This window comes from Miniopterus schreibersii (genome assembly GCF_964146895.1).
Source record: "Miniopterus schreibersii genome assembly, chromosome: 11".
Classification (NCBI taxonomy): domain Eukaryota; kingdom Metazoa; phylum Chordata; class Mammalia; order Chiroptera; family Miniopteridae; genus Miniopterus; species Miniopterus schreibersii.
This window is the reverse complement of record NC_138111.1, coordinates 31,542,481-31,562,400: the sequence shown is the minus strand read 5'-3', so window position 1 is coordinate 31,562,400 and position 19,920 is coordinate 31,542,481. Positions and strand designations below refer to the sequence as shown.

The following is a 19,920-nucleotide window of genomic DNA, read 5'->3' as shown; positions in this document are numbered from 1 at the left end:
CTGGCGATCTGTATTTCTTCTGGAAGTAGGCCTTGAACAATGACCAGTGTTCAAGCTCCCTTGGCCTCTGCGTAGAACAGCTCTGAGTTGACTTGCACAATCTTCAGCAGCGGGACTGAGACAGTTAACCTACTGGGTGGCGTTGCTTGATGCCAGCCTTGCGCTATTGCTTACTCCCCTTCCCTTTCCAGCCCTTGCTGCCCCACTCCCCTAACTTTCCCCATTCATAGGAATCCTCATCTCGGTGTCTGGGTAACCCGGCCAAAAGCAGTGCACATCTACTTCCTTGGCACGAAGCAGCCTTTACAGAGGTTCAAGTCTAAGGGCATGGCATTGTGTGCAGTTAAAGGACCCTATGGGACATGCGGGCTACCCCGAAGCAACTGTAATGCCCTGACACAAGCCCTGAAGCAATCAATACATGTGACATTGTTGTAGTACATATAAGACCATGGCGCAAGGGTATAAGAGAGAAAATACTCCTTCCAGAGTTATCCAACTTATTTTTCTCTCGTAGCACACTGAATGACTGAAGAGAAGTGAATTGCAACGTACCAATTAGTAATCTCAGGTAAAATTTTAAATATATTTTAAACCAATAATGCAAATAAGAAAATACCAATATTTAAAATTTTGGCTTTTTTACTTTATCATTATTGGGAGGAAGGTAATTTGGGATACAAAAATGTATTATTTTGATAATCAGATGCCAAAATTTCACATACAATTATTACTTGATTATCTATTTCCATCTAAATTCAAAAATAATTTATATCTCACTTTAATTTGGAAAATTTCTGGGCATATTTAATTAAGTATATTTTTCAAAGCCCTTGTTGCTAAAAATTTTATTTTCCTAAAAAATGTTAGGTAAGGGCAGAAATATCATGAAATATGTTAACTCTTTTGTAAGTTTCTTTTATTTTGAACAGGTCAGAGGTGATGGTACAGCCATAAAGATGGAGAATCTTCAATCTAAAAAAAAAAAAAAAAAGACCAGATTATGTGGAGGAGATACAGTTGAGCGTAGATTCTTAGCATTATAAAGGCATGAAAAAATCTTTAAAATTACTTTCACTAATACTTTATGTTTCTCAAATGAGAAAGACAGCATCAAACTTGAGAATAACAAGTATATTTTGTCATGTTAGTGAAGGAATGATGAGAATATCTAAAATTAAAGACCAGCTGTGTTGGGCCCTATGGGAAAGATACTCACTGTCTATAAATAAAGTTTTATAAGAACCAGTCATGCTCATTCACTTTCATGCTACAGCTGAGTAGTTGCAATAGATACATATGACCTGCAGAGCCTAAAATATTTTTTCACTGGCCTTTTACAGAAAAAGTTTGCCAACCCTGCTCTATATGAAGAAAAGAGGGAAGCACATGCTTCACTAATCTCATGGCACAAGTTAACTTAATGCATTGGACGAGAGTCTCCTTATTTTCAAACAAGTCTTCTACTTTCAGTGCCTCTAAAAACTCTTCAAACCCAATAAAAACATAGTAATTCCACTTACCGGAAAAAAAGTGAAGTCATGGTGACAGAGCAAAGGAAGGATGTGGAAATTCTATTATGGTAATTTATTTATTTAACATTTTGAAAAACAAGAAAATACCAATGGATGACAATCTTGTGCAATTTTTCCTGATTGTTAAACTTTTCAGTTTCTTGGTATTTTAGAAAAATCCTCTGATAAATTCTTATTAGAATGTGTTAATTTTGCCTTTAGTGAAGAATTACCAACCAGGCCTCTGTTTAGAAAGCAAAAAAGAGTAACTTTTTCTCATTTTGCACCCTCTGCCAGCAATTCCAACTCATCTTCAGTGTTAAACTGTGTTGCTCAGCTTGATCTCAATTCCATTTCTGCTCTTTCTCTAGCTGGCTTCTGATCAAATGTTTTGGTATAACTCTGAATTGCTCAGCTATATGGCTGCGTGTACATGTGTGTTTTAACTATAAAAGTCCCTAAGGCTTTTTGAAAGTAGGCAGGATTTATAAATTATAAACAACTACTAGGCAGTTATGTTCATTTTAATGTTGGTAATATTGGAATGATAATCATGTCAATATTTCCTTGTTATTAATTTACTAGTTATTTTAGAACTTTTTAGGGCATGCTGAACTTTATATTCCCAAATTTATATTGTAACAATAGACAGACCACAGTGGGTTTCTTCCTAGGGAAGCCTGTGAATTTGATCTCACACACTCAAAAACTACTTTTAGTTCCAGGGAATGCAGTATGTGCATTGTTAGATCAGAGATACATTTATATTCATCCAAAATAATGCAGAACTGTACATTTCTCTGTGGCAAGAAAGTTGTTCTCAATTCTATAATATGAGATGTTTAAAGATTAATCTCTTTTTTAAACTAAAAAAGATTAAGCTCCTGTTCCCAGAAGTACAAAATGAGATAAACTGGATCAATCAGAAGGAGATCTATAAAATTCTAAAACCATTCCTATTCCTCTGGAAAGCATTTTAGAATTCAGTATTCAAAGGATGAGAAATTCAAATAAGGCTCTTTTCACCAATGCCCCGGAGTCTCAGCTTAGCAATGAACTAGGACACTAACTCTTCATTACTGTAGTAATCGGAAATACAGAATCAAGACTTCTAATGATGTTACATGTATTCCTTAATTTGCAAGTCTTTAGTGTTATAGAAGGTGGGTGAATAAAATGGAAAGCTAGCTTTAAAAAAATAAGTAAGAGGTCACATTTGCACCATACAACAAGATGGTAGAAGACAGATTTCTTTGCCTGCCAACACATTTGTTGAGAATGCCATACCTTTAAAGAGGATTTTCAAAACAATGTAGATTTAAGTGTCTTTTAAGCTCTCAATTCCTGTTTTCCAATAGTAAATTATTAGTTAATTTTTACAAGATGTTTACAATTGGCAAACTAAATTTCTTCAAACTGTTCCGCTGTTTCACTGGTTTTAAAACCTAAAAGTCCCAGGGTTTTTTATAGAAGTATTTGCTCTTTGGATTCCCCCATTTCATGAAAGATTAATTCATTACAAATATCTTAGACTACACTCAAAACCCTCAGATTTCACCGAGTGGACTAGGACCTAATGAAGTCGTTTTTGAAATACGGGAGACCTAAAATGGTCACTTCTACTCTGATAAGTCCTGAGATGTTTTTCTTTCTCATCTTGTGTAATTCTAGTCAATGGTATTCTAAGGAAAGGGCCAATGTAACTGATAGGTATTTCACTTAAATTTTTCCAAATATTTTTTTCAGAACTTTTTTATGAATTCCACAGTACAAAGGAATATATTTCCTGCTATTTGAGGTCATGAAAACTTGGTTTAGTCTTAAATGAAGTCAGTATTTTCTGGGAAATATTTAATGATTGCTAGAACTCTGTGTTAAAAAGGGGAGTGGTGGTGAAACAACCATGAGGATTTATAAAGAAGCACAAACCAAAGCACATTATTATCAAGGTCTCTCTTCACTTCGTGGTGAGACTTAAGACTAAAAGAGACACAAGAGGCCAAATCACCATTCTCTTACCGTCTACAGTTTTTGCAAAGTTTTTTAACCACATCCAGGGTGACATCCTTGCAGAAACTGAGTTTCACACATTCCAAACTAATATGACAATAATTAGCCAATGAACAAACTCTAGAAAGGAGAAAGAGGGCAAAAAGTTATTAAAACAGATAATCAAATGAGCTTTTCACAAAGTTTTTAAAAACTCAGCCCTCAGATTTACCTTGACCCTGCCTATCCACTAACCTCACCCCGTCCCTCCTCGCCTCCTGCTCCTGACCTCCCAACTATGCTGACACTGCAAACAGAACTTCCTGAAAGAAATGCACACGATGAACACACCTAATTAAAATTCCCAAACCATAAAAATCAAGCAAAAATGTAAAAATGATAAGGTAAAGATGTCAGAGTTTCATTTTGAGGTTCTTAGAGAAATACTAATAGTAGATAAATCCAGAGAATTATTAGTGTTATTCTGATGTGTATTTAATAATAACTGGTGAAAGTAACGTCATTATCTTAACATCTGACACCAGAATTACTCCCTGAAGAGACGCTAGGGTGTTGGTGAAATGATCCTTACTGACTCTTGTCGGAGGAGAGAATCTGCAGAATAACATGTGATAGTTCTGCCACCTTTGGTGGACAGGGATAGGTTTTTCTTCCTCCTGATTGGGGGAGGAGAGAAAGAGAAGAGAGGCTGGGGCCAGCAAGGTGAAGCTGAAGCACGTCCAAAATTGTATGCTTTGCTGTGATGTAAGCCCTTCCTAGGTTCTCAGAGTAAAAAAGCCTCTTCCAGGACAAGGGATCTCTCTGTACAACCTAAATCACTAGTTCTCAAAGGATGGCTCCTGGACTAACAGCATCATCATCACCTGGAAAATTGTTAGAAATTTGGGGGCCTTCACCCCTGACTCACTGAATGAGAAAACCCAGGGGTGGGGCTCACCACTCTGTTTTGGCAAGTCTTCCATGGGATCCTGATGCACATAAAATGTGAAAATCACTGGTTGTAGGGGAACTCACTTTAGATGCAATATGGTTCCAGCAGCAAAGGCGTCTGGGAAATGCTGGATTCTCTGTTTAACCCTCTGTGACAGTTTAACTCTCAGGCTTGGCTGAATACGCAGAAAATCAGAATGCCATCCAAGACACACGCCAGGCCCCCAGGAAGGAGGTTAATGAACGTGTGGAGTGTGATAACTGCCTCGTGTTATCTGTTAACTTAAGAATACGTTGTCCTTTCTGGTGGTCTACCTGACTACCCACCGTACGGTTTTACTATTAACCCCCCATTAAAAGAGATCCTGTCCTGGGAGGGGTGTGGATTTTTCCTGGCCGCCAGCACTGGGAGAGAGATGCTTTGCCCGTGGATGTAAGTTTCTCTTACTAAAGCTCTTATGAATTTAAATTAGACTATGGGTCAGTTCTTTGGTATCAATCCTGAATTTAGGCTTTTAGGGCTTTTCCCCAACACTGACCTTAAATAAACTGAAAAGGGTAATTGACTCATGATTCATTTTCTTAAAGCAATTGGATAAAAAGCATAATCTACACAGTTCCTACCCTCTTTTGCTTATCCCTGTAGAACTTAGGTCCAGATACTTGAGCTGGTGGCAGCCTCTGGCCAACGCATGGATTCCTGCATTGGTTACCTGCTCGCATCCACTCACATCGAGATACCTGTAGAGTTCAAGTACAAAGGACTGAATAGGAGTTTTTCACAAATTGGCACACTCAGTTTCCCCTCTTCTAGTTAGTTATTCAAGAGTTGGTGTTTCTGTGTGGAGAAACATTAGCCTCATATTTGACTAACTAGCTGAAAGGAAAGGATACTTCAATGGAATTATAAAGAACACATGTGCCAATGCAACTCAAACCACACTGCAGTGCTCACACTCCCAGAGACAGGGCTCTGTCTTCTATGCTTCCCACATCTTCTTGGTTAAGTACCATGAGCTCAAAGTGCCTAAACAGGCTTAGCCTTACGTAGATTTTCATAGAATGTCCTGATCATGAAAATTATTTTTAAAAGGTATTAAAGATAACATAAATAAGATTTCCATGATCAGAGTTCAAATAAAGCTCAAATATGTTTGCTTTCATTTAAGTATTCTTAAATATCAAAATCAAGAAATAAAGGCTTTTCTAAATGAAAAGCTATTTGAGACACCATTATTAAATTTTTACAAGAGCAAAAATAGCTTATCTTTCATAATAGAGAAGAGCTTGTATATATAGACATCTACACAGATATAATAATAATAATCATGTTATTAATTTTTATTGTTTATATTATTTACATTTCATATTATTAATCTTTCTTCTTTCATCTCTAAAGTCACCTTGAAGAATCAGTTCATAACCCTTCGAGCTTATGAGACAAAAATCCCCTTTAGGGTCTTCTCCTCTAGGACCTTATTTCCAGGAACCACTATACTTCGCGTGCCATGCTTCTCCATGGAAGCAAACACCCATTTCTGAAAGTCTCTGCTTGACGTGGATGGGAGCCATCCAAGAAGGGGTGCACCGCTGGCAGCGGGAGTGGCACTGCTTGCCCTTTACGCCCTTTCCCTCTTCTAAAGGAAAGAGGACTTTCTTGGGTCATGGAAAGCTCACCAGATGGGGTCAGGGGCTGGGGTCAGTGCTGGCTTCATGTCCTACAACACATTCCACGATATTCACGACCTTCCCTCTTAGAATGTAAACTTCCATAGAGCCAAAGTACCCCTGTCTTTATATGTTGCATGTTAGAGATTAAAACAGTTTCCCATTCAGAAAATTACAGCCGAAGATGTGCAGCCAGACGACGATGTGGAGGCCCACACTGCCATCTTCTACCCAGGCATATTTGGTCGAGTTACTTAATTCCTTGGAGCCCCAGTTTTCCTTGGAAAAAAAGTGGGGGGGGGAATAACTGCTTAACATTTAGAGTTACTGTGATGATTAAATACACATGCGTCTGTGAGAGTGCTAATCAAACAGAAGGTTGTAGTATCAGCAGAGTAGCATATTGATGGATTTCCCAGCTATTGCTCTACCCCTCATGTTTTTAGCTGTGGTCACCACTTTGTGCAGTCTTCGATGCTACTGCTGGCACCATTTCCATTTCAAAGTTCTCTTCCATGAGAGAGAGTGCTTTGGGGTGAGCGCTGCTCAATTGCTGCCACTCATTCAGTGCAGTGGAGAGAGGTCTTGTTAGATGCCTGAGGATCTCATTCCAGCCCTGCCATTGCCTAGCTATGTGAGCTTGGGCACATCACCGCATCTCTCAGCCTGGATAATATCCTCATTATTTAAACAAGTGTTTGCATTAGAGGATCTTTAAGGTTTTCTTCAGCTCAAAAATTCTAAGTCTATAATTAATTTAGAAGTTATGTAAAGTTATTGATCGTTTCTGACTCTTAGGTGCCTCAACTCTGGAGTGGGTAGTGGCAACTTTTTTTAAATGACTGCAGAATTATTTGACATTCCTCCAATTGACAGGTTATATCTAAATGCCCTCTTATAAAACTGGGCACACGTGTCATTCCTTCAATCAATAGAGTACAGAGGAAATGACACTACATGAATTTCAAGGCTAGTTCACACAAGATGATGTAGCTTCCTCCTCGTTTCCTGGGAAACTGATCCTTGAGCCCTGAGCAGCCATGTCAGAAGTTTCACTATCCTGAGGCTGACACGCTAGGAGGAAGCCCAAACCATCAGGGAAGGCCATGTGTAGTTTCTCTGGTTGAAAGTATCAGCTGAGTCCAGAGTTCAAGTTGTTAGATGTGTGAGTGAAGGAACCTCCAGATGATTCTAGAACGAACTATTAAGTCATCCAAACCTTTAATCTTCCCAGCTGAGGTCCCAGACAGAGATAAGCTATCTATCATTCCTATGCCCTTCCAAATCCACAAACCACGGAATCTGTGAGTCTAATAAGATGGTTGTTTTACACCACTCAGTTCCAGGGTGGTTGGTTATGCAGCAATAGTAACTGGAACAGAGGCTGATTACACCATGTTACATAAAGACAGGTGGTTGCTACCCATTGTCCTTTGCAGCTCTGTAATTCATGGTTAAAAAAAAGTGGAGGAAAGGGTTGCAGACGAGAATAAATTAAGCAAATAGTGCTGTGGCTCAGACCCTTTAGAGCATCGCTTTTAATGCCACGCCTTTCTCTGGTGAATACTCATGGGCAGGGAGGCTCCCGCTATGGAGGGCATTTCCTCTATGACTACCCCGCCTCCCCTCACCTCTTCACACCATCCCACTTCTTGTTACGATTGATGATGAAAGGAAGAGGTGGTAGAACCATTTATTGTTAATGCAAGGCAGGCCCTTTAGGAATACAGCATGCACACAGTGCTGTTGTTGAAATTATAGCCTAAATTTGTCCTTCAAAATAAAATCTTTGGTCAAACAAAATCTCACACATCCCCAAGCTTTTCCTTTGTTTTATTCTATTCCAATCAGTTTTGACAGGTCAGGTGACTTCACAGAAGGATGCTGGATGCTCTGCCAAGACACAGAAATGTACCAGGCAGAGCCTCAGCTTCTAATTTATACATCACCCAGAGTCTATTGGTTATTCCAGTGATTTAAGAAAAGAAAAATGAAGAGACCAAAGCCACAGTCCTGAAAAAGGATGTGAGCACTCTGCTGGGGTCTGGTTAGGAGGCGCACAGAGGGGGAGGTACCTGAGGGCTCGCAGGTAGGTGCTGATTTCCACCAAGCTCACGTCTGTTACCCGAGAGCAGGAGCTGAGCACCAGACTGTCCAGTTTAGGGCACAGCGTCACAATAAGATGAACGATCTGGTCCCTCACCTACAGGAGGAAACAAACAAGAATTTATTTTCAATCACAGAGAAGACAGGGCAATGAATCAAGTGTGTTAGAGATTAAAATGTGCATTTTTTTCAGAGGTTTTATAATCATCATCATCGCCGTAATATTAATAGTTCTCACTTGAGGACTGCCCAATGAGTGTCAGATTCCGAGCGAGGCACCTAATATGCACTAGCTCTAATCCTTGTGGTGATTCTACAAAATAGATGTTAATATCCCCACTTTACAAGTAAGGAATTGGTGGGAGTTAAATGTCTTTTGGAGGCTAACAGTCATATCTAGGACTGATGGTTCCAAAGCCCATATTGTTTCCAAAGCACTTTCAGTTGAGAATTAAACCGATAAGTCAGTCATCAGATGCAAGCACCCAGGTTCTCTAATAATAAAATAAAATAAGAAAGACCTTGATAAACTAATGACATAAAATGGAATTAGTTATAAGATTCTAAAGTTCATGTCAAGTAATTTAAAACTGAACCCACTGAGTAATTTAAAACTGAACCCACTGGCCTAGTGGGTTCAGTTTTAAATTATTCTTAGAATAAAATGAGTTATGAATCACTAAGAAATTGAGGATTAAAGCATACCAAACTGGAACCTCATAAACATAAAACTATCAAATCTAACCTATGATTAACCCCAAGATTTTATGTGATTTTTCTGCTTATGTTAACCACAACTTGTTATGTTTTTTTAACCATTATATTAATGACTACTTAGTACTCTATTAATATGAAGATTTTATTCCACTCCCTAATATCATCATTATTATTTAAAAATCACTAATAATCACCTAAATGCAACTGGGATGGTACTAAGCACTGAACACAGACCCAGATTTTCCCTGTCATAATTTATAATAGATAGGCTTTTGAAAGTCCTATCCCTTTATATACAGATGGATATACACACATATAGGAAGTGAATGCCTAGAAATTGAGTTAAATTAAGCTATTGTTGCTGCGTGTAGTTGCAGTTTTGAGTTAAAAGAGACTAAGAATGAGAGCTTACTCCTTCCCAGAATTTTGAGTTTGTAAAAGACTTCCCCAAACATATCTAAATATATCATCAAGCAAGCTAAGAGCAGACAGTCAACTTTTAATGGAGGATTTCTTTCAAGGACATGACATTCTGATTAGAAAGAAAAAGAAATACAGTGTTGTTCTTCCCTCATTACTTCATTCAGAGCAGAATTCAAGGTAAGGACACGTCAGAGCCCAAGATGAAGCTATAAAAAAGGAAACCACTCACATAAAATTTATAATTGAACTGCTTATATCGGAATATTCTTTCTCTGGCTTCCAATCAACCAGTATCAAAAAGCATAACAATCTGTTCTCGGTCAGAAGTACCGTCCACTACAAGTTCACAGAATTGCAATCAGCATTCAGCTTGTAAAAATCAGCCTCTCCCCTGGTGACATCACCTTCTGGCTAATCATATCTAGAGGAAGAAGGCAGGCCTCCTCCTTCCACACAGAAGGAAGCCAGTGGGGTATGGAGAGGCGAAGGTATCAGCAAGCCTGGGTCCAGGCTTAACGGCTTTGTGACCAGTGCTGTGCCTCTTCCGACTCCTAGAATCTCAATGACTCTTCCTGGGGATAATGCTACTTCTCACACAGGGAAGATGGCAAGCTAATGAGTTAATGTAACTAGTGCCTCATACAGTTCCTGGAGCATGGGAGGGGCTCAATAAATGACAGATATCATCATCATCATTATGTGTTATTTGTTCAATAGTTTTAACTGAATTACCTTAAATATTAGTTCCGTTTCAAAACTAACAAAAGATCCAGTTAATGGGTCGACTTCTATATCTTTTGAGTAGAAATAATCCTACGTCCAAACCTTTTCTATCACACAGGTACTATGGGGTTCTTTTCCCCCTTCAATGCCCATTTCAGAGCATTGCTTCATGATGAGGTGTGAAAGCCATGAGAGCAACACGAGTTTCATGCTCTGAAAACATAGGATATAAAGACCAATTAAAAAGTCAGTCTGAGTCCAAGAAGTCTCACCATTTTGAGGCCAGCAACATTAAGTGCAGTTACTTCTCGTAAGTTCTCCAGGCTCCCGACCAGGCAGGTCTCAGAAACCTTGGGGACTCTCCCGATGTTCAAGATCTGCAGGCGTGGACACTGAAGGGCCAGGGAACCTATGCTCCTGGAGGTAAGAGCAAGGCAGCCAAATACTTCTATTTTGTGGAGACTAAGGAAGGAAAAGAAAAACAGTGAAATACTGTGCCCCCTGATCCAAAGCACAAGAGCAGATCCCTAAACCACCTGTGTGACATTTTTACTTTTTCATGGTGGGAAGTCTGCATTTTAATGTCATATTTGAGAAGTGGATATATAGTGCAAATAACATGGAATGAGTTGGTAAATTTAATCAATGGATGAATAAAATTCACAAGCATGATATCCTCAGCAAATCCAAGCAATGTTGGCTGTCCTTACTCATGATGACTATGTTCTATAACACTGCTGCAAACACTGGATTAGTACATAATCATTGCTTCTAAGGGACACACTGGGTTAGGTTCCTTCAAGCCTCCCTCCAGTCATAAAATTTTTGTCAATTGATCAATACATGACCTTTTTTATATGAGTTTCAATTTAAAAACACCTTGGTTAATACATATTGTTGATTCATTAACATTGAACTAATGGCCAACAGCACTGTAACTCATGCCTAAACGCCTAAACAAAGCTAATTTGACACACGTATTTTCTCCATAAGGCATTTCACAGCCTTCTAGCACTTAGAAATACTAGACAGCACTTCAGTACAATGTTTGGGGGACATTCAAACAGCAAAATCACACAAAAGAATCACAGAAATGTGAAAAACATGCCATTAAATAGATCACAAAAAGGATACTTCTTTAGTATGAGAGCTGAAAAAAGATTGGATCTCAGCTGTAAACATGCACTTTCAGCAACTCAAATTTGTCACCAGTCTGCACATGTCTACAAATTACCAAGAAAGCACCAGGAATATTGATTTGGGGGTTAAAAATAAATTTTAGCAAGTAGGCAAATTCACAAATGTGGAATCCATGAATCATACTGATCGACAACATTAATACACTCACATTGGACAGTAGCATATATGGTTAAAGGCAGATTACAGGAGAAGTTGCACTGACTTAATCTGTGCTACTCTCAAGAGGTTTTACTCAGCCTTTACTATCCTGTTTTAAAATGTAGGATGTATTATTATCCAGGTATGGTGAATCCATTGAAAAGGGAATATGTTCTACTCACAGTTCCCAAGGGAAGTGGGCTTGCCACACCACACTGGGCCACATGGAGAAGCACCAAGGTCAGCCAAGGGGCAGAGGGAGTAAGAAGAAAATCCACATGGGCAAGAGCCTTTATTGTGGTTTCCACAGGAAGAAATGGGTGAAACAGAATAAGCAGGCTTAGAATTGGCTCATTTGAAAAATTTCTGTGGGCTCTAGGGCATTGAGGCTGTCCCTAATTGTCTGGTACCTGGCCCTGTGGTGACCTGGGCAGGCAGATTAGTGGTGTGGAGTGTAAAAGCTAGGTGAAGGGAAGTGGTTGGAAAGTATGGGCTTTGGATTGGTTGGTTTTCATATGAAAGGCACAGCTGCAGGTAAACCCTTTAGTATCTCTAGGAAATGAGGAAATGGAGCCCTATGTAAGTCTTAGCATATACTGACAGAGGTGAATGATTAAGTGTTTATAGGTGAAATAATATACCTGGGATTTGATTTTAAATCATCACAGCAAACAAAAAAGTGGAGCAGATTGATGATACAATATTGACAAAATACTGATAATTATACAGCTGGATGAGGGGTACACAGGAATTCTACATACAATTCTTCTTTTGTGTATTCATGAATATTTTCATAAAAAATTTTAAATGCAAGTCAAGAGACAGAGAAAAATAGGTATTAGACATTAGCAATCATTGGAGGATTGCTACTATATAAAAACCCAAACTCTGTTGTACAATATTTATTTTTGCTATCATGAATCAAAAGCCCATCCTCTTTCCTTAGGCTCTTGGATTGCTAAGGTGACTTGGTCTTTGTTATGTTTCCAAATATCTCTAGGCTAAAATTGACTTAGGTTAATCAAATTATTTCATAATCCATTTGTGTTAAGCAATGGAATTCCTAATGGTACAACTATAATCAACATGTTATGACTGTTTTATGATGAGAGGTCCTACCCAATTAGGAAATTTTCCTAATCAAAGGCCCTTTACTCTCAAGAGAGCTTCACTGAGTAACTGCTTAATTAGTAAAGTTAAAACATCCTTCAAAAACAAGGTCAAGAGTGATATTTCTATCATGCCAACTTGAAAGAATCTTCCAAATGCAGCACTCAGAAATCATGGTGTGAAAATGCCTGTAAGACTTAGCATCAGAAAGAAAAGGAAAATATATTGATCTTAATGATATCAATGAATCTTTCTTTAGGTACATTCTAGGTATTAAATCTACATAAGTATTTCCTAAAACTTGTCATAAAGTGACCAACTTTTTGTTTAAGAAAACTCTTTCCCCAAATTTATTATTCTTGTTTGAAGAAATAAGAATCTGCCCAGCCAGGCGTGGCTCAGCGGTTGAGCGTCGGCCTAGGATCCAGGAGATCACAGTCAGGGCACATGCCTGGGCTGCGGGCTCGATCCCCAATTGGAGCCGTGCAGGAGCAGCCAATCAATGACTCTCTCATCATTGATGTTTCTATTTCTCTCTCTCCCTCTTCCTTTCTCTCTCTGAAATCAGTAAAGATATATTAAAAAAAAAAAAAAGAATCCTTTAAAAAGAAGTCCATGCACTATAACTATAAGCCAATTAACAGAGGAAACTAAGAAAGAAGCAGTTTTCTGAGGGTATTCTTTTCATGGTACCTGCAAAGCCACTGAAAGAGATAGCAAGAAACACCAGGTCAGTCTGTGTAATAAAAGGTGAACAATACAAGAAGCCCTTTAATCAAAATGCTGTATACAATGACAGAGCTCTCGATAATCAATGTGTCTGCTAAAGGAAAGGAGAGAGGATGAGTCTGCACAGATATGCTTGGTGGTATCAGGTCATTCAAACTACAAAGAATTATTCCTTTTTTCTTCCCATAAAAAGAATATCTCATTGACGAATCCTGAAAATTTCTTTCCTTCATCTGACCAAACAATTCTGCATTTCCCAAAAGATTAAATTCTTGGTAGATAGATTCAACTTTCAAAGCCCTCATTTAATTTTGTATACTTTAGAATAACTTACAATGATATTAAAATGTTGTCATCTCTCTAAAAACATTTAATGGATCAAATTACTATCAGGATAACAGGAAAGTATAAAATACCACAGGTCACATTATTTAACACTTGCCCAATACCAAGGCTAGTTTGCCAGGGATGAGTGACCTCTTTACACCCTTTCTACACTTTCAAACTTCAGTTTAATGCCAAGTGTAAACAATAATTCAGCTAAGAGAAAGAAATGAAAGCCTCATATTTGTTGAATGTCTTTCTTGTTCCAGGCAAGTGGGTATCATAGCTGTCACTGTTAACAGAGGAAAATGGGTTTCCGGAGCTGTTACGAAGCTTACTTAAGCTTGAGCATCTGTAAGAGGCTAAGTTTCAACACTTCATGCTCTCTACCTCTTTTTGCTGCTTCCAAACTGAGCTTTACATTACTGGCTAAATGTTCACAATATCTGCCACTTTCCCCCAATCTCGAAGAGTCACAAAGCTAAATGAGAGATTACAGACTCCTGCCCTGGTGAACACTACATTAAAAGTGAAAATACAAAGAGTTGAAGGAAGCCATCATCAAGTCTAGAGAACAGCATGAAAACCCAACTTGCTAAAATTAGTTTCACCTTGATTCATGCAGGATCATTGAAAACTGACAAGGGGTACACCTTGCCTCTTCCTGCCCAGACTTATTTTTCAAATCTTAGACCCCCCTCAATGTGTTTTTGTTTCCACTTAATAAATATGGTAATCAAACAGAAATTATTAACCAAAAATAAAACTCTCTTTTCTTAAACTGACTTTTCCCAGAATTGCAAAGAAATCATAAGAGAAAAGCAGTAAGTTTATAAAAGGAAAATGCTTGGCATTGTATGGGATCATGTGCTTGAAAGTACCTTATAAGCTGTTCTGAAGCCCATAAACCCTATGGAAATGTATGACTACGTTATTATAGATCCCAACCAAATTATGGCAAACAAGTATGATGCTAAGACACAAGAGCTGAAAATAACCATAACCAGGGATTTTGGTTATAAGACTGAGTAACAATAAGGGTTTTACACCATCCTGTTCCTTGACTGCAGGGGTTCAGCCTGAAAGAACACCCAAAGTCTGACGACTGCAGAAACTGTAGTTGCTAGGAGTAACATCACCTAAGAGAAGTCGGCGGGCCATGAGGCCCAGTGGCCACTCTCCTCAAAGAGATTACCTGGAAAGCCATCCCTTCTCTACCCTCATCCCTTCTGCTTAGTACTTCTGGGCCTCTGACCCAGCCCACCCTTCCCCACCATAATCTAAACCCCTCAGCTGAACTCTCTGGAAATACTATTCCATACATTAAGCCCTCTATGAATGTGCAAAAAATGAAAATTTTGAAATTTCTATTTTACCAAATCAAAACATAAGCCAGAGGGAGGAAAACCATGGCCCTTGGGCTACCTTGGCTTTGTAAATAAAGCTGCATTGGAACACTGTCATGCCCATTTGTTTCTAGAGACTGTATGTTCTTCAAAGCCTAAAGCATTTACTACCTGGCTCTGTTCAGAAAAAAATCCACCAACCCCGTCCTAGGTCAATAGTTCATAACTGTTTTTAGGATTCATAATTATTTTGGAGAATCCAGTGAAGGTTGTAGACTATCTCCTCAAGAAAACACACGGCTTCTTACATATTAAAGGTTATTTATAATTTCAGGATGTTCACATGCTCTCTGAAGCCCAGTCATCCACCCCAATTTAAGGCCTCCTATTTGACATTTGCATCACAAATTACTAAACCACTCTACTGAGAACAGCCCGTGGTTGGCTCTCTTTTCTTTAAACCACAAATGATTTAACTTCCATCTCACATTCTTGTTTGCTCCATGGAACTGCTCATGGTTATAGACAATACCAGATCATAATATCTGATCCTGTCCATCAGTTTCTTTTGTTCTTTCTCTAGGTGACAGACTATATACTACTTAGCCTTGAAAAACCTTTCTGAAACTGTATAGTTTGGTACCAAGACAGACCAAGAGTACTGGATGAACTAGCCGTCCTAGCCTCAATTCTAGGAAAAAAGCACAAAACAATAGCTTATAGACAGAGGAGTTAGGAGTGTCACATTCACATATGAGTAATACTGGCACATTTATTCAATAGACCAAGAGTATAGAGGAAGTAAAAACATGTGGACCAAACAATGGAGTGTATGTGGATACTATGAGCTGTTGCACACCAGGGCTACGCCTGTGCATCTATTTAGTCTCTGCAGTGCCTTGTGCATTGGCATTGCAGGAACCTAATAAGCAATAAAGAAGTGGATTAATTAAACTAATTTATAAAAACCCAAGTCATTATTTTATCAGTGGTTTATGCTTCCTGGGGCCAACGAGATTGTATGATTTATTTTGCGTTACATAAAATGACAGTTATGAGTGGGGAACACTCCCTGTGTTTTTGTAATTCTGATTTTACATTAATGCGCTCACACAACATATATCAAAGTTCTACTTGGTGGGAGGCCTGTCACCTTATTAGCACCATTTATTGTCCTGAAAGAAAGCACTCACAGAAAATGAGGATATGACATGTTTCGGCCAATTCCTGAGTAACAACAAAACAGTCTTCCCACGAAATAAAGACACTCCAGTCAGCAGGATCTCTGATCTAACGCCAGTTCTGCAGTTCTTCATTACTGCCTCCTCGCTGCTGTGCGAACAGCGGGTGGCATTCCACAAAAGCTGATTAATGCTGGGATTTCAATTGCTGAAAATTGAAGGGCTCTGCCCCATGCTGACAATTTGTTAATCAAAAATTGTCATTTCCACCACCATGCAAGCTTTATCCCATCTTATTTTCTTCCCAGATGTCACGTTATAGATTCTCCCCTCAATGAGACTGAATGCTTTTTTTCCTAACAGTAAAAAGGTTTTATGGGTTCATCAAGAGGCTAAATCCCTCTAATTCTTATGAATCAACTTCCAAAATGGAAGGAACATATTTCTGTCCATATTTGCTACTTTTCATATCAATTGATAAGAATCCACAGATCTAAGCTGACACTGAATCCATCAAAGTTTGTCAAAAAAGTATTTTATTGTTTACACAATTGCTGCGAACACTCAGGATTTTGTTGACAGCCGTGGTTAAACCCAGAAATCCCACTTTGGAGAATCCAGCCTAAATAGTGGGTAAAGAGGAAACAGGAATCTCCATGCAAAAGGATGTCTCTTTTAGGCAGCATTTACTTTAAAAAATCAGAAATATTCTAACTGCTCAAAGTTTGAGAGATGGCTAATAAATTTTGCAAATGTTGAAAAGATGCTAATGGCAAGTTTTTGATAATGTAAGAAAATATTCACTAAATATGAAAAAGGTACAACTATTTAAAAAAAAAAAAAAAGCCTATGCATTAAAAACAATTAGAAGCAAATGTACCTAAATAGTAATAGTTTTAACAAAGAAACAAGAAAAATACACTGAAACTTTTCTGAACTAGAGCATTGGCATTCCTATTCCAAAATGAGTGAAGGTGAGATTGGAAACTGGCAACAGGAACCATCTTGGAATTCCCTGCCAAGACTTCATTTCTAGTTTTATCTTTCCATTTAATGTTGACTTATGTCAAAATTATTCAGAGACTAGGATTCAAAAGACTCGAGATAATTCAGAGAAACCACAGCTTGCTGCCAACTTATTTAAGAAATATTAATTTACTTGTATACTTTGCCAATCAGAATTCAATTCGATGAGGTTTTTATTGGCCAGATAGAGCCCTGTTTTATCACAGGGGCCATTCTCCTTGGTGTGTTTTTCTACCAAATAAGCTATTACACAATTCACAGGTTGCTGGCCTTGGGAGGATCATGGTGTTTCCCCAAATTATTTCCTGCATTGTGCCAGATCCTGCAGGTGCAAAAGCTATTCTTGCTTTAAAAGTTGGCTAAGGAAAAGGGTTATCTTTACAGAAACACTAGGGAACAAAAGTGTGTGATACAGGCACTCAAAGAGGAGGATAATCAGTGTAGGCTGGAATGAAATAAAGCAGCATTTATTGAGCACATATTAAGTACTCATCATGAAGGTTTTTATGTACATCGTCTCTTTCAGTTTTCAACAACAGCACTCCCTGATCATCATTAGGACCCACCCTTTATAAATAAGATAACTGGTGCTCAGAAAGGATATAATTTCCCCAAATTCACATAACTAATAAACAGATCGATATAATTCCCACTCCCTCCCCCACACACACACACACTACTCAAAGAAGGCTTCAAAGAGAAGTACAAATTTGAGAAAGAAAAAGAACATAAATCATGTGTCAATGGGTAAAAGGATAGGTCATCTGTAAAGAAATTATAATTCATCCAATATTTCCTCTTCATAACAAGTTGCCCAACTACTTAGATTGGTTTAGTAGAATGCTTTCCTGCTTATAAAGTAGAAAGTCTAAGGCATCAGAAATAACCAGTCTTAAGCAAATATCTAGAGTTTCTCAGCTACTCTTTCCAAAAACACACTATAAACTGAAACCTATGCTTCAAGATTTATAAAATAATAAGGAAGAGAGTTGATTGAAGTGAAGATGTTTCAGATAGATTCTTGAGGAGACATCAAACTTCCGGTTCACGTTGAGGTCACTAGGCACCCTGTGTTTAACGCCTCATCACATCTAATGTACTACTCAGTTATACTGTCCCAGGCTCATGGCATTGGGAAAGTTTATTTAAAACAAACAAATAAAAGGTTGAAGAGCAGGCAGCAGCCTCTCTCTGCAGGTAATGCCCAAGATAAAAGTTCTGTTTGTCCAGAGGCTGACTATGCACAACCGGCACCTTGGTCTTCGTACTGGACAAAACTCACCAGGCCCCTTCGGAATGTCCACAGATCAGAAGCAGCCTCAAACTGGAGGAAGGAAAGTCTGTCACCCTCTGAATCATTTCACCTTAGAAATAAGGACAGAAGCCCATACTTCTGTCCATGAAGCTTCTTTCTAAATGTTTCCTGCAGGATATAGGGGAAGTAGCTGCTGCCCTGAGAAACCAGATGGACACCCATCAGAAAAGTCACTTTATCTGAGGACTCCCTGTGTCTCTGGGAAGCCTTCAGTTTACAGAAGTCAAGCCCCGTCACTTCCCCTGGAGTGCTCTGTGCAGGTGCCATCTGCTACCGGTCATCTTTCTGTAGTGGCTCGATAATTCCTTCCCCAAATTGAGGGAGAATCATAGCTACTGAAAATATAGTCATTTGATGATCTTTCCAGAATGGTGGGGTAAATGGATGGTATAAACTCTTTCATCCCAAGACAGTGGAAATCAAATCGCGATGGGGAAGGTCTGTAGTTATTTGTGGTTAGCTTTGAGATTCTGAACAAGAGGAGACAGGGGGAAAGGTCTCACGATGTTTCCTTGAATTGTGCCAAAAAACAAAGAACAGTATGATTAAACCTGGAAGGTCTAACTTACTGTGTGCCAGTCAGCAGGTCACTTAATATCTCTGGACCTCAGTTTACTCAAGTGGCAAATTCCTACCCCAATGAGTGCTTGATGAAAACACCAAATAATGCAATACAAATAAGACAGCAGAAGGCACAATGTATGCTGATAGGTGATACATACATTTAAGGTACATGTAAATGAGAAACGTATCATTATTACCTGTTTCCATGCTTTTTAACTAAGGCTTTAATAGTTTTGTCTGTAATCTGGCATCCATTGATGGAGAGTCCTTGAAGGCTGAGAAGTTACAGAAAAGGAAAGTTACATCTCAATGATGTCTTTATTTAAAAAGAAAGATTTCAAACCATAAGCTTGCAGTTTATTAGTTATTTAAATAGACTAAAAAATACCGAAAGAGGAATTTTGTTTTGGTAAGCAATGTACTTTAATTTTTGCTTATCAACTTTGGGGGACTCAATAAATCAACTACAAAGACAGATAGGTAGGTAGATAGATTAGATAGGTAGATAGGTAGGTAGGTAGGTAGGTAGGTAGGTAGGTAGATAGATAGATAGTCTTTATTTCTTAGATTTCTTTTCTGTGACTTTGATTTTGTCTTTGTAGAAAACATTTTTATTTCAAATTATTTTATCAAGGCTTTGGTTGTATCAAAGGACTATGGTTGTGTAAGGGATATGGAACATTCTGGGTGTGATCCTTTAAACCATAGTTTCCATCATCACCACCATGTCATTAAGCCAGAAATAGTTTCCTATAGACACAAATTGAGAAAAACATGCAATGATATAATGATCATTACAGAGTTTCTCTATACTCAGCACCAGGCCAAGCTTCAGCCAGAAATTGACAACAAAATGAAATATAGTGGGTCTTACATAGCATTTGATTTTAGATTTA

General features: G+C 38.4%; 1 protein-coding gene across 1 annotated transcript in view; it reads right to left on the bottom strand.

Moving 5' to 3' along the window:
- Positions 1-569: 569 nt before the first annotated feature.
- Positions 570-19,920, bottom strand: part of LOC308564077 (uncharacterized protein) — a gene marked incomplete at its 5' end in the record, with an annotated part of 64,962 nt that continues 45,611 nt past the window's right edge. The window contains 6 exons of the mRNA XM_081151778.1: positions 570-975; positions 3,534-3,644; positions 5,079-5,195; positions 8,198-8,325; positions 10,364-10,553; positions 19,222-19,299. Coding sequence (XP_081007904.1) covers positions 867-975; positions 3,534-3,644; positions 5,079-5,195; positions 8,198-8,325; positions 10,364-10,553; positions 19,222-19,299 — 733 coding nt within the window. The 3' untranslated portion in view covers positions 570-866. The remainder of the gene's footprint in view (positions 976-3,533; positions 3,645-5,078; positions 5,196-8,197; positions 8,326-10,363; positions 10,554-19,221; positions 19,300-19,920) is intronic.